General features: G+C 41.9%; 1 protein-coding gene across 1 annotated transcript; it reads left to right on the top strand.

Moving 5' to 3' along the window:
• The first annotated feature begins 4,082 nt into the window (after positions 1 to 4,082).
• On the top strand, positions 4,083 to 14,400 carry MRPS33 (mitochondrial ribosomal protein S33). The gene is made up of 3 exons (XM_014787687.2): positions 4,083 to 4,122; positions 8,544 to 8,785; positions 12,497 to 14,400. Exons 2-3 carry the CDS (start codon positions 8,571 to 8,573, stop codon positions 12,600 to 12,602), a joined length of 321 nt encoding a protein of 106 aa, XP_014643173.1. The 5' UTR covers positions 4,083 to 4,122; positions 8,544 to 8,570; the 3' UTR covers positions 12,603 to 14,400.
• Positions 14,401 to 14,668: the final 268 nt, after the last annotated feature.

Below are 14,668 nucleotides of genomic sequence, written 5' to 3'. Positions count from 1 at the left end.
ATGGAAATAGGGGATCCGTACATTAATTTACTTAAAGGAGAAAGTATCCACCTGCCCCCCACACTATGCCAAACACAAAGAACTTGAAGCTGCTGTGAGCTTTAATTCCTGCTCCATCTAAACGCAAGGAATATTTGCCATAGAGTACGATGAATAATGAAATTGCTTACAGCAGAGGCTTTCCTTTTTACCACAACCTAGAGTAAGAAGTATATTTGACATTATGGTCCAATACACACACACATTGTTTCAGGAAACAACAATTACCCTCATTACATGTGATACACTCTGATATTTCCTATTCTAATATCTTTTAATGCTGGTCACGACCCACTAAATTGATTTCACAACTAACTAATGATTCATAGCCTGCAATTTTAAAACATGGGGCTATAGAAAATAGAAATATGGAAGGCAATCTCTGATTATAAGGTAATCTCTGATTATAAGACATGTCCTTAAGCCTTAGTTTGGAGGTAAAGTGGGTAAGCCAAGGTCTGAGAAGTCAAAGTCCTTTAGAAGGTTAAATTTTATTGTTATGTTAGTTTATCCATCCTAATATTCCAACTTCCCCATTGGTCAGTAACAGTTTCAATGGGCCAATATCATAGGCTTGCTGTCTCCAAATCTGTGGGAGACTGGAAAATGTCCCCACAGATATCAGGTCCTAATCCCTAGAATTTGTAAACGGTCCTATATATTGGAATTGGACCTTTGTAGACAGGAATAAGTTAAGGGTCTTGAAAAGGGGAGACTGTCTTGGATTATCCAAGTGGGTCCTAAATGCAATTACATGTATCCTTGTAAGGGGATGCAGCAGGAGATCTGACACACATAGAGGAGAAGGCGATCTGATGGGAAAGCAGAGAGATATTTAAAGATGCTGGCCTTGAAGATTGGAGTGATCCTAGAAGAAAACATAGGCAGTACGCTCTTTAACATCGGTCTTAGCAGTATCTTTTTGAACATCACATCTCCTCAGGCAAGGGAAACAAAAGAAAAAATAAACAAGTGGGACTTCATCAAACTGAAGAGCTCTGCAAGGCAAAGGAAACCAGGAACAAAACCAAATGACAACCCACCAACTGGGAGAAAATATTTGCCAATCATATATCCAACAAGGAGTTAATCTCCAAAATATATAAAGAACTCATACAACTCAACAACAAAAAAACAAACAGCCAGATCAGAAATGGGCAGAGGATACGAACAGACATTTTTCCAAAGAAGATACACAGATGGCCAATAAGCACATGAAAAGATGTTCAACACCACTAATCATCAGGGAAATGCAAATCGAAACTACATTAAGATATCACCTTGTGGGGGGCCGGCCCCGTGGCTTAGCAGTTAAGTGCGCGTGCTCCACTACCGGCAACCCAGGTTTGGATCCCGGGTGCACACCGATGCACGGCTTATCCGGCCACGCTGAGGCGGCGTCCCACACACAGCAACTAGAAGGATGTGCAACTATGACATACAACTATCTACTGGGGCTTTGGGGAGAAAAAGGGAAAAAAAGGAGGAGGATTGGCAATAGATGTTAGCTTAGGGCTGGTCTTCCTCAGCAAAAAAAAAAAAAAAAAAGCTATCACCTTATACCCATTAGAATGGCTATAATCACCAAGACAAAAAATAACAAATGTTGGAGAGAATGTGGCAAAAAGGGAACCCTCATACACTGCTAGTGGGAATGCAAACTGGTACAGCCACTATGGAAAACAGTACCGAGATTTCTCAAAAAATTAAAAATAGTAATACCATATGATCCACTACGGGGTATTTATCCAAAGAACATGAAAACACTAATTCAAAAAGATATTTGCACTCCTATGTTCATCGCAGCATTATTCACAATAGCCAAGACTTGGAAGCAATCTAAGTGCCCATCAATGGATAACAGATAAAGAAGATGTGATGTGTGTGTGTGTATATGTATACATATACACACACACACACACAGAGAATGGAATACTACTCAGCCATAAAAAAAGACAAAATTGTGCCATTTGTGACAACATGGAGGGACCTTGAGGGTATTATGCTAAGCAAAATAAGTCAGACAGACAAAGACAAATACCGTATGATTTCACTCATATGTGGAAGATAAAAAAACAAACACAGATACGGAGAACAGACTGGTGGTTACCAGTGGGGAGGGGGCTTGGGGGAAGGTGAAAGGGGTAAAGGGCACATATGTATGGTAACAGAGGAAAACTAGACTTTTGGTGGTGAACGTGATGCAGTCTATTCAGAAGCTCAAATACAATGATGTACACCTGAAATTTACATGTTAAAAACCAATGTGACCCCGATAAAATAAAAATAAATAAATAAAAAAGATTGGAGTGAAGTGGCCACAAGTCCATGAATGCCAGGAGCCACCAGAAGATGGAAGAGTCAGTCTACCCCAGAGCCTCTGGAGGGAGTGTGGTCCAGTCAACACCTTGATTTTGGCCCAGTGATACTGATTTTGGACTTTTGGCCTCCAGAACTGTAAGAGAATAAAGTTCTGATGTTTTAAGCCATGAAATTTGTGGCATTTTGTTACAGCAGGCTCAGGAAACTAATATGAACCCCATGAAGTTGACTCAATGAGAGTCATCATGCAAAGTGCCCAGAGCACACAGCCACCTGTAACTCTTTATACGTTGCTATGCTTCAAGAAAGAGTTATGAGAGCCTACAGAAATTCACAAAATATGCTGATAACACAAATAATAAATAGGTGAAAAGGGTAAAATCAAAGATAGATACACGAAATGGAGCCAAAAACAAGGTTTATGCAAATATACACATAATAGTTGCCATGAGTCCACCACAATTTTGGCTTTAAACTTTCTAACAGCCAACATGCAAAAGAAACCTCCTTGTTTACGATTCAGTGGCTACTAGATAAAAACAAGCCAACTCCACAGAAACACAAAGGACAAGGTGAAATGTCTACCCCAGACACTTTCTTGGACTGAGCTATGCATGGGATACTCAGTACGCCCTGTGTAAATGTAACTGTAGTCTAACTTCTTACACCAGATCCAAATTTATAAGGCTACTTAATATATCATAGGTTGATAACATGTCAAAATTTAACTCAACAAAAGCAAATTCTATACCACAGGTTGATAAAATGTCAAAACATAACAACAAAACAAAATTCTATCGGAGGGAAGCAGGTGTCAATAGAATACTCCCTAGGGATATACAGCTCGCCGCTGATTTGCCTTAATTCCAGGGTACATTTTAGAGCATTTATGAAAGGCCTTGAATAATGCTCAGAAAATAAGTAATGTTCTCAGCCAAACTATCAAACATTCAATAAATGCTTCATACAATGCCTACGGGATATGGCTTGCTTGAGAGCAGTTTTAGTACAGAGTGTAATACTTAACAGTGTTTCTACCATCTGCCAAGCGGGGTCTACATAACTACTGAGGAGTCAGATAAATATCCCATCCCTATTCCCGGAAGAAGTTTCCAGGCCAGTGGGAGAGAGAGAGAGAGACAGAGAGCTCCAAATAGCGCCCCTCATCCAGCAAAGGGGTATCAAGAATGGCCTCCTGGCGTTGATACTAATTGACTATTAGAGGATGAGTAGATAAGTGGAAGGAGAGGGGAATGGCACCCCAGGGGGGTCAGACGACTGTTCTGCCCCTAGGCTCAAGCAATGCTCTTGAATACGTCAAGGCCTAGGCTGGATGAAAAGAGAAAGAAAACACACGGAAAAAAAGCAGAAGAAAAGAAAGCGCATTTCATCCTCCACCACACAGCACACGCTTAACCATAGCTTCAGAGGTTTCAGGGGCAGCCCTGCAGCCACTTGCAACAAAATTCAGTTAGCGAACCCTGCAGGACAAGCCAGTCCTCTCTCCGCCGAACCTACCGCCTCCTCTCGTCCTCCGCACACCCGGAGGCGCTACCCTCCCTGCGCAGCCGCCAGGTATGACCTCTGAGGCCTCCAAGAGAGGGCGTTAGGATTTCCGGGTCTTTCACTAGGGCTCCCCTCTAGCCCCCAAGCTTCCGTTTCTCTACTGCTCTCCGTAGTTGTCTCGGGCCGGAACTCCGAGCCAGGCTGGGGGCGGGTCTTCCGGGAAGGGGGCGCGCGGGAGAGGAAGGTCACGACTAGGTAAGGATGTCCCTGACTTTGGGGGGCTCTGTAGTGAGATACGGACGGTGGCTGTAGAGGTCCTGCGGGGGTCTCCAAGCTTCTAGAGTCGTCAAGAATAGGATGAGTCAATTTCATTATTAACCCGCTCGGAGGTTTCAGAGGTATCACACGAACAACTTGGCCTTTTCCTGCGTAAATTGGGGGATTTACCAAACGAAGGACGCTAGCGTGCTTTCCTCAGGCGCAGTTACTCGCTTCCTGATTAGGCAGCGTTCAGGGCTCAGTTTCTCTGCTCATCAGACCGCCTTCTGCACCGTAGCTTTGTCTGGGGGATACAGATTAATTTTGTTACCAGCTTAAGAAAAATATGATAAAGTGACACTTAAAAATATTCCCGAAATACCCTACCGATTCAAACGTCGGTTGACACTGTTGCTTCCATCACAGGCAGGCGTGATTGAGTCAGTTGGAGGGGGCTGAGGATGTTCTTGTTGAACTGAACAAAGCTGACATATATTCAGAGTCGCTCATGTCTCTACGACCCAGTGAAATAATCGGTACGGGGCTTTAAAAATAATAAATCGTGTGTTTAGATTTTTTGTGAAACACGTGTGCGCAGTGTGCGAGTTCTTGAGGTCTGATGATTATTAGGACAGGCACTGGGCCATGAGTTTTGCAGGTCAGCGTCACAGCGCAGTGCGGTGGTATAACTGTCCTCATGTAGCAGATGAGAAAACGGGGGCAAAGAATACATACTACTACAAACGCGGTATGGCCGTTAAAGCGCAGAGGCAAGATTCCGACGCGCTTTTCTCCTCCAAAGCTGCTCCTCTCCCCTAACCAGTGTTTTTTGAGAAGCTGGAGAAAGCTCTCTCCCCCCCAGCAGAATTTACGCACAGACGTACACGCATATGTCAGCATACACTTTGCAAGTTCCGCGGGATTCACCAGCTAAGGGATACCCAGGTTAGGAACTCCTGCACTTCATCTGCACTTTTCAAAGAAAAAAGGCAAACCTAAACCAAAGCCAATTACTGAAACAAACCGGATCTTGTAAATGCACCAGACCTATCAGAAAGGTCAAAGAAACTTGCCCTTTTATGCCAAAGTAAAAATAGGGGTATTTTCTCGTGTGAGCTTAACATATTTTGCTCCAGCATATTTGAATAATTTGTTTTTGGATAGCATCTTCAACTCCAGTTAATTTTTCTTCATAATACTGTTTAGTTCACATTTAAAGAAAAGTGACAGTTTTAAGTGACTATTTTGTACCCCTTAGAATGGCTTCAGGTGAATAAAAATGTAATTGACGTGTAAATTGTTTTTTACTTTAATGTCTTGTACATGGTCATCATATTCTTTTTTTTAAGATAAAATTAAAAGATTCTGTAAGGAGGCGTACCAGGGTCCTGAAAAATCATAAGTAAGGCTTTCCAATGTTTAAAAAATTTAAAGCTTGGGGCTGGCCTGGTGGTGTAGTGGTGAAGTTTGCGCGCTCCACTTCCGAGGCCAGGGGTTCGCAGGTTCAGATCAGGGTGCAGACCTACGCACTGCTTATGAAGCCATGCTGTGGCAGGTGTCCCACATATAAAGTGGAGGAAGATGGGCACGGATGTTAGCCCAGGGCCCATCTTCCTTAGCAAAAAGAGGAGGATTGGCAACAGACGTTAGCTCAGGGCTAATCTTCCTCACCAAAAACAAAACAAAACAAAAATTAAAGCTTGTATAAAGTGGCATTTTGCCAATCTTAAGACCAATATTTATGGACAGCAGAACATTTTAGCTGTTTTAGCTTATATTTAAAAAGAAAAAAAAGCATACCAACTTTCTGTGCCATTCTTCATCAGAGACATACATGTCTGTGCTCTGTGTAAGAAGACTACAAAGTGGTAATTGATTATTGTTATAACCATTTTCACTTCCCTTCTATTTTGCAAGTGGTTCTTTGTTTCTAGTAAGGCATTCAGGTTTAAAGAAGTTTATTCCCTTTCTTCATCATAAAAGTTTTAGGACTTGGATTTTTGTGGTAAAACCATGTTCCAGTGGATTCTAATGAGATCTTATTATTTATGAGGTATGTGTCCCAGTAATTTGCTACATTCCAAAATGGGCATGGAGATAACTTAGCATCTTGTGATGGTTTTGGTGACCACTGTCCTAATGAGTCCCTTTCTCCTTGCTACCTGTCAAGTTACCAAGCTGCTGGTCCCCTCCCCTAGGTTTTAGTCTTTGTAAGTTAAGGATATCATTCCAGGGAGGTAACTGCGTGGAGGCTGCATCTTTTTTTGCATGATTAAATGAGAATAAGGAATAAACAAATGTGTCTATATAGAACATACGAGCACCAAACCTACAAATGGGTTTAGGTTTTTTCTGTTTTGGGGGTTACCATTTACTGAGTGCCACTATCTTACTTATTTCTCACAATAGTCCTGCAAGCTTTGTTTTCTGAAAAGGAAACTCAGATTTAGAGAGAATAGGTAGTTGTTCAAAATAATCTAGCTAATCAGTGGCAGAGCCAGTACTCAAACCTAGGCCTCAGGATTCCATGCTGCCTCTTCATTCAAAAATGAAGTGATTTGGAATTCAGAACATATTTTCCTGAAAACACTGCAACAAAATGATAGATCCTTACAAATAACTGATTGTGGAAATACTGTGCAATTGCAACAGAAATCCATTCTGATGGTATAATAGTAATTAAGCAAAACAAAGCAAAGTTAATTAAGAAAGTTTATTTTTAGTTTTTTTTATCTGATTTATGGAAAAAGATAACTTGAGAGGTGGAAGGAAGAGAAAAGATAAAGCATGCAAAGAAACTTTTTGTAACTTCTGAAGGCAACTTCGGGACATTTGCAAGGCCTTTAGAGGTTTATAGCACTAATTTGTTACTATTTTCTATTTAAACATTGTACTATTAATGACTTTTTTCTCATTGATGAAAATATAACCCTAACAACCCCAAACCCTTTCCCATCCACATAATGGAGCACGAGTTGGGAGAGAAATGAACCTGGGAACTGAGAGTGCTAACAGGAAAAGCAAAGAGCAGGGCTTACAAATGATCCCCAGATTGGGGGACGGGTGCCCCGGGAAGAGACCTTGGACCTGACAGTTCTCCCATCGCTGGCCTTCAGGTGGCACTACTGGCCTAAGATTCCTTGGTTGGTATTCAGAATGGTAAATGGTGAGATTAATGTTCTGCAATTGGTTTGAGGTCAGCCTCTGCTATTTCAATGGATCTTGAAATGGACATGAAAAATTCCTTAATTGAAACACTGAGGTTTTGGGATTTTTTATTGCAAGAGCTATTTTGAAATCTACTTGGCACCATTCCTGTTTAGGAGGGTTTTTGTACATTTCTCCTGTTGGTTTTTCAAGATAAGTTTATGCGTTTTTTCTGTTTGCAGATCAACTTCTTTTCATCCCAGCTGAACCATCCCCCATGATAGTCTCTTAGTCAGCAAAGATTCGCATCTCACTACAAAAATTTCATGTAAATTAGCATATTCTGCCAACAGTAACCCCCACATCTGTTCTGGAATGGGGTGAGATAGTTATTCCGCTAGCGACATTCTTGATTTTTGTGTATCCTATATAATTTTTGATGTATATTGGCTGTAATTTATGCATATTACAGATATCATTCTTATACCTATTTCAATATTCTATGCCTCTGAAGAAAAAATTACTGTTTTCAGCTATTAAGAACTTAGCCAGTTTACACTGAAGCAGAATATGTATGATGGAAGATAAGACAAGTAACATCACAATTCATAAGTGCCTTCTATTCAGGACTAAATGAATCTTTTGAGCTGTTGAGTTTATTTCTATAAGACTACTATCTCTGTTTTCCCCAAATGGTTCTCAGTCTCTAGGCAGAATTCAGTCCAGCAGCCTAGAGGCTCAATGACCTCATAACTCATTAGCCGTTCCCAGAGCCATCTGGAGTCCTTGAGGAGGACAGTGTTCAAAGGGCTGATGATAAAGACAACAGCGTAATTATTTCTCTGCCATGATTAAACCTTTAGATGGCAAGCAGTCAGCATATTTATTTTGCAGATTGCTTAGGTGGGTATTTTTTGAAGGTAGAATAACAACGCTGGGGTAGAATAACTCATTTCTCTGTCCTCATCTAGCCTATAGATAGGTAAACTGACTCTCAGTAAATAACCTGTTGAGTCACAAAATAGTGCATTGTAAAAAGGGCAGTACAGCAAGGGAGTAATAGTACGCGAACACCAAATGTAAAAATTGCAAATATAAAGCGAGCAAGGGAAATAGCCACTTGGACTGTGGATATTTCTCAACTCCAAGGCACGTCTTGCCAACACCAGGGACTGATTCATGTGTGGCTTGCTGTGTTTCCATTTTCTCAAGTGTTACAATCTGGGAATTTCTTACACTAACCTGTTTATCTTTCTTCCCATTTTCTGTAGGGACTCTTGTCCCTTGCTGCTCAGGAAATGTCCTCACTTTCAGAATATGCCTTGCGCATGAGTCGGCTGAGTGCCCGGCTATTTGGTGAAGTGGCCAGGCCTACTGATTCCAAATCCATGAAGGTGGTGAAACTGTTTAGTGAGCAGCCTTTGGCCAAGAGGAAGGAGACGTATGACTGGTATCCAAATCACAACACTTACTTTGCGCTCATGGGGACGCTACGTTTTCTTGGCCTCTACAGGTAATGACAAAAAAACACAAAGAGTAACCTGTCAGAGATTTTTTAGGAGATCAGAAAAGGAAAAAATTAGCCTTTCTATCCTTATAGTTTTGTGGTTCTTATAATAGTGCCCAGGTAGTTCAAAAGGTACTAGTTTTAGGGGGAAAGGCTTTCAAAATATCCATAGTGGGCACACCAAAAAAAAGGAAACATGAACTTATTGAAAGACATATTTTAATTTTGTCTAAAGCCTGACTAACATTGACTAGATACTGAGCTATAGAGAGATATTTAATTATTCAGTAATCTGCAAGCTCCCTAAAGGAAAACTTCCTAGAGGAAAACTGGTCCAAATGCTGAGGAAGAAAACCTCCACCACCTGGGTTTGGCAGAGCAGCAGGTTCCCATCGGTTGGATGGAGAGTCCCTGCCCGCAGCCTCTCTTCCTACCTGTTGTACGGGAGCCTCCTTTCTTTCCTGGTGGCAGTTTTCTCGGAGTTCTTATTTCCTTCCACCCTCTTCTGGCATATTTAGTTGATACCCTTTTTGATATATTAATTTGGTTTAAATAATCTGTAGTTTAAGAGCAGTATGTCAATTGCACAGGCTCTTAGCACCGTGCATTTGTGTGTCTGCATATATATAGGAAGCCGGTGCTTAGGACTGAATACTGCTCTAGCAAGACTTACGTGATCATTTTATTTAAAAAATGTCTTAATTACCAAACTAATACATGCTCAATATAAAAGAATTCAAACAGTGCATAATTGTATAAAGTTAAAACGCTTCCTTTTTAAAAAAAATTTAACATGTTTTAATTGGACTTGTTTTAGGGCAGCAATACAGAAATGAATTTGAGACTGTTCACTCTAACATAATAAAATGAATAGTTCATTCAAGATAGGTAAAGATTGGTACATTCATTTATCCAAAAGATTTTTTTTAAGTACCTTCCATGTGCAGACACTTAAGATGGGCACGAGGGGAACAGCAGTGAGAAAAATAGAATAGATTTTCTTAGTTAATATATTATTAGAGATTATACTCATGACATATTTTGAATTTCTGGAATTGCTTTCAGACTATCTCCCTTGCCATTAAAATTAATCTGGGCTCAGAAAATAAAAATTAATTTTATTATGACCCAAAATAAAATATCACTGGAAGGCAGATCTCCTGAGTAGAAAATTATAACCCATAACAAAATCACACTCAGCTATTTTAATTTTACCTGTTTACTGCCACTCTCCATTTGTTTGAAAAATAAAGCCTTGACTGTCTTTGAAGACAGGGAAAAATTACTTAGCACTTAGTTATCCATGGAAAAGCACGATTATTTTCATGTGTTTAGTCACTAGTTATGGTAAATGATGCCTCTAATGCAAGGCCTCCTGTGGCATCAGGCAGGATGAAACTAGACAATCTTCAATAAAGAAAATATTACTCAAAGACCTACAAAAGGGGGGAGGGAAGCACAGGTTTTCAAAAACAGTGATTCATTCCGTCAAGCAGGTGCTTGGGCTGTTTCATCAACAGAGACAAAGATCCCTGCCTTTGGAGCTTTCTTTCTGGCTAGGGGATGATGGGAATGGGGGAGGGAAGGAAGAAGAGGGAAAAACATATAAATAAGTAAATTATGTGGCATGTTACAAAGTTGCACATGCTATGGGAAAAAAAATAGTAGAGCCGGCTGAGCAGGATCAACTGTGCTGACAGGGCAGTCAGTGGGCGGAGCCAGGACGGGTCACAGGATTAAACAGGACAGTCAGGGTCAGCCTACTTGAAAAGATGAGGTTTAAGCTGAGGCTTGAAGGTGGTGAGTGAGCCAAGTGGGACCTGGGGAAGAGCTGTCAAGGCAGAGGCAAGAGCAGAGCAAAGGCGGTGGGTGGGAGTGCGCCTGGTGTGTTCCAGGAGCAGCACAGGCTAAGGGGAGAGCAGTAGGACAGCAGGCAGATCAGGAAGGCCTCTGAGGGCTGTGGTAAGGGCTTTGGCTTTTGCTCTGGGTGAAATGGGAGCCATTTTCAGGGTTGTGAACAGAGCAGTTAAATGACTCATACTTTAGAAGAATTACTCTGGCTGCTCTGTTGAGAATAGATTACTTGTGGGCACTCACAGCTAATCCCAAAGAGCTGTTGTATCCATCATGTTCACGAAATGAAACAGTGTACCCTATAAAACCAATCTATTTCTTATTTTTTATTTTTTTTGTGAGGAGGACTAGCCCTGAGCTAACATCTGATGCCAATCCTCCCCTTTTTTTCTTGAGGAAGAGTGGCCCTGAGCTAACATCCATGCCCATCTTCCTCCACTCTACAGGGGACGCTGCCACAGCATGGCTTAACAAGTGGTGCGCTGGTGCACGCCCAGGATCCGAACCTGCGAACCCCGGGCCGCCGCAGCGGAGTGCGCACACTTAACCACTGTGCCACCGGGCCGACCCCACAATCTATTTTTTAAAATCCTAAGGAGTTAAAAATTGGGCCCAGCAAACCCCTTTCCTACCTTTAATTCATATGCCATTATTATCCGTTATTACAGACAAGAAGACTAAGGTGCAGACAGGGAAGGTCACTTATCCAAGGTCACACAGCTACTAAAGGGTGGAGCTGTGATTTGAACCCAGGTTCAAATGAGTTCCAGAGCTTACATATTTAAACACTATACTGTTCTTTAGGTATTTGCACTTAGAATGCAGACATTTTTATATATTGTAGGCAGTCTTCATCTTTTTTTTTTTTTGTGAGGAAGACCAGCCCTGAGCTAACATCTGGTGCCAACCGTCGTTTTGCCGAGAAAGACTGGCCCTGGGCTAACATCCGTGCCCATCTTCTTCTACTTTATATGGGACGCTGCCACGGCATGGCTTGACAAGTGGTGCGTCGGTGCGCGCCCGGGATCCGAACCTCCGAACCCTGGGCCACCGAAGCAGAACTCGCGCACTTAACCGCTGCACCACCAGACCGGCCCTGGCAGTCTTCATCTTACACCCCCTCCACATGTACAAACAGTCCTGGCTGCCTTGGTCCCAGGGTACCTGTCTTTTGATTTGGCTTCCTTCTGCCTGAGCCTTTCCCCAGCAGCCGTTTGTGTGAATTATCCACTGCCATTAAGACAGCTTCCTCCAGACCTCTCCCCTTGTAGGAGGTGCTAATTTATGGGGCTCTCGGGGTCTCTGTGTAGCTGTTGAAGCTTAGACAGTCATGCATTGCTTAACAATGGGGAAACTTTCTGAGAAATGCATCGTTAGGCAATTTTGTTGTTATGCAAACATCATAGAGAGTACTTACACAAACCTAGATGGTACAGCCTACTACACACCTAGGCTCTATGATACTAATCTTATGGGACCACTGTCATATATGCGGTCCATCGTTGACCAAAACATTGTTATGCGGCACATGACTGTACCCGCTTTCTGCTCCCCTCAGTGTTTAGTCTTAGTGTCATAGGGAAATTTGGGGTAATTGTTAGTGTTGTGTGGCTGGCCTGAGAATTAGCTGCTATTCGTGACATTGTTCCTGTGAGGGGAAACTGTGACTTAGAAATGAACTTTTGGAACACAACCTATCTGTATCTTGGGGACTGCCTGTCCTTTCTGCTCACCAAGCTGAGCATGTGCCCTGTAGAAGTCAAGGATTGATTACTAGAACGACCTAAGGGAACAGTGCTAGATTAGTGTACTTTTCCAGCCTGGTAGAAATACTGGCTAATTATTTTTTCTTTCTGTATTCAGGGATGAGCATCAGGATTTTAAGGATGAGCAGATGCGTCTAAAGAAGCTTCGTGGAAAGGGGAAACCAAGGAAGGGAGAAGGGAAAAGAGCAGCAAAAAAGAAATAGTGTTGGTCCATCAGGAGAGAAAACTTCTTCCTCAGCAACTGAGCGCAGAAGAAAGTGTATTTACTATCTTTCCCATATTGGAGGAGTATAAGCTTCCTAAATTGAAGATTATTTGGAGGAACACAGTCATCTCGGTGTTGAAGTCTAATCCAATTGACTTGTGCCTGGTTTCTTGGACACATTCTAATTCTGCACAATTATTTTGGCCTTGGTTTTGTAATCTGAGGTTTGCCTCATTCCCTAAAGAAACAAATGCATGAATTACTGTTGAATGACGTGTCTGGGGTGGGAATGGGATGTTGGGGAGCGGAGGGGAAACTCACCGACTGAGCATCCCGTAGTCTCCTCATTGCTCCCTTCTTGCTTCCTCATTTAACCAGCCTTAAACTCTTTCATCTCTGCCATTCAGCCACTGCCTCCACCACTGTGCTCACAAACTTTATGTGCCTTCCACCTACTCCTTTGAGACTATCTAATAAGGTATATTTGTGAGATAAAAGGCTGCACCTGATAAGAGAATATTGAGTACCTGCTGTATACAAGGTAGTGGGGCCCTGTAACACAGTGGTTGTTAGCAAGAGAAACAGTCCCTACCTCATGGGACTTTTAATCCTGGGGGAGAGACTAATATTACATAATTACATAAATACAGACTTCTGTGAGAGTGTCGATGGATTGATCCAGAGAGACAGCAAGAGGCCCAACCTCGTTAGGGAGTTTAAAGAAGGCCTCCCTAACGAGATGATATTTAAGCTGAGGTCTGAAGAATAAATTAGAGTTGGGCAGAAGAAAAATGGTGGGAAAAGTGTTTGAGGCATAGAGAACACCATTTGCAAAGCCCTAAGGTAAGAAGAAATTGTCTTGTTCCAGGAATTGAAAAAAGACCACTGACTAGTAAGAGTTGACCATATGAAATAGACAGAGGCTAGACCATGAAGGGCTTTGCAAATTCTGTGAAAAGACTTGGACTCAACCAGCCTAACCAGAGATCAGAGTGTGTAAGATGTTATCTATGAGAGATGACTGTTTTGTACATTTGGGTAGCTAGCTGCTCATTTTGTTGTATTCTAGCAGTGAGTTTCCAATGAGGATGTGAGGGCTTCTCTGATTTTCTTTTCCAAGAGTTGTTCTAAGATTTCTAGCACTGGTAAATTTTTAAGTACTTTTTCTTCTCTTTTTTATTGTGGTAAAAAATATAAAATTACTGTTTTAACCATTTTTTTTTTCTTTTTGGTGAGGAAGATTAGCCCTGAACTAACATCTATTGCCAATCCTCCTCTTTTTGCTGAGGAAGATTGGCCCTGGGCTAACATCCGTGCCCATCTTCCTCTACTTTATATGGGACGCCACCACAGCATGGCTTGATAAGCGGTGCGTCAGTCTGTGCCTGGGATCCGAACCTGCGAACCCTGGGCCGCCGAAGTGGAGTGCACAATCTTAACCACTACACTACTGGGCCGGCCCCCCCATCTTAACCACTTCTAAGTGTACAGTAGAGTAGTGTTAACTATATGCACATTGTTATGCTAAAGTACTTTTTAACACCTGTCTGCCTCTCTTGGGAAAAGAGCAAAGTGCATAGGCAAGAGTAGGTATAGCAGCTACTCCAGCTACAGTTTTCTTTCCCTGCAACATTAGAATTATTGGCAATAACTGCCCTGTGAATAATTCCTGAACTAGTAGGAATCACACTACATATGTTTAGATAAATGATGTTTTTAAAGACACCTAATCCAGATGGTATGGCTAGGGCCTATATTACAGTTGATAAAAATAAAAACGACCTAAAGTTGGGTGATTTGTGTCTGACAGACGTGAATTCCAGCAGAAGGCTGAGAATCCATTTAGATTTCTTTCCTAAGTACCTGACACATGCTAGTTGTAGAGGACACAGATGAACAGACTTAGTCCCTAAGATTGTGTGAATGGGTCTGTTTGTGTTGTCAAGTGTTGGCAAGATCTCAGGGATTTGCTCAGAAAAGTGCAGATGCATGATGACTCTTGGCCAGTGCAGCTGAGCCAGGTGCGTGAATGACTACCCCAAGATATTGGGCTGAGGAACAGGC

Source organism: Ceratotherium simum, chromosome 1, assembly GCF_057802395.1.
Source record: "Ceratotherium simum simum isolate JZ-2026a chromosome 1, ASM5780239v1, whole genome shotgun sequence".
Classification (NCBI taxonomy): domain Eukaryota; kingdom Metazoa; phylum Chordata; class Mammalia; order Perissodactyla; family Rhinocerotidae; genus Ceratotherium; species Ceratotherium simum.
Note: the sequence above shows the minus strand (reverse complement) of the source record. Positions and strands in the feature narration are given on the sequence as shown.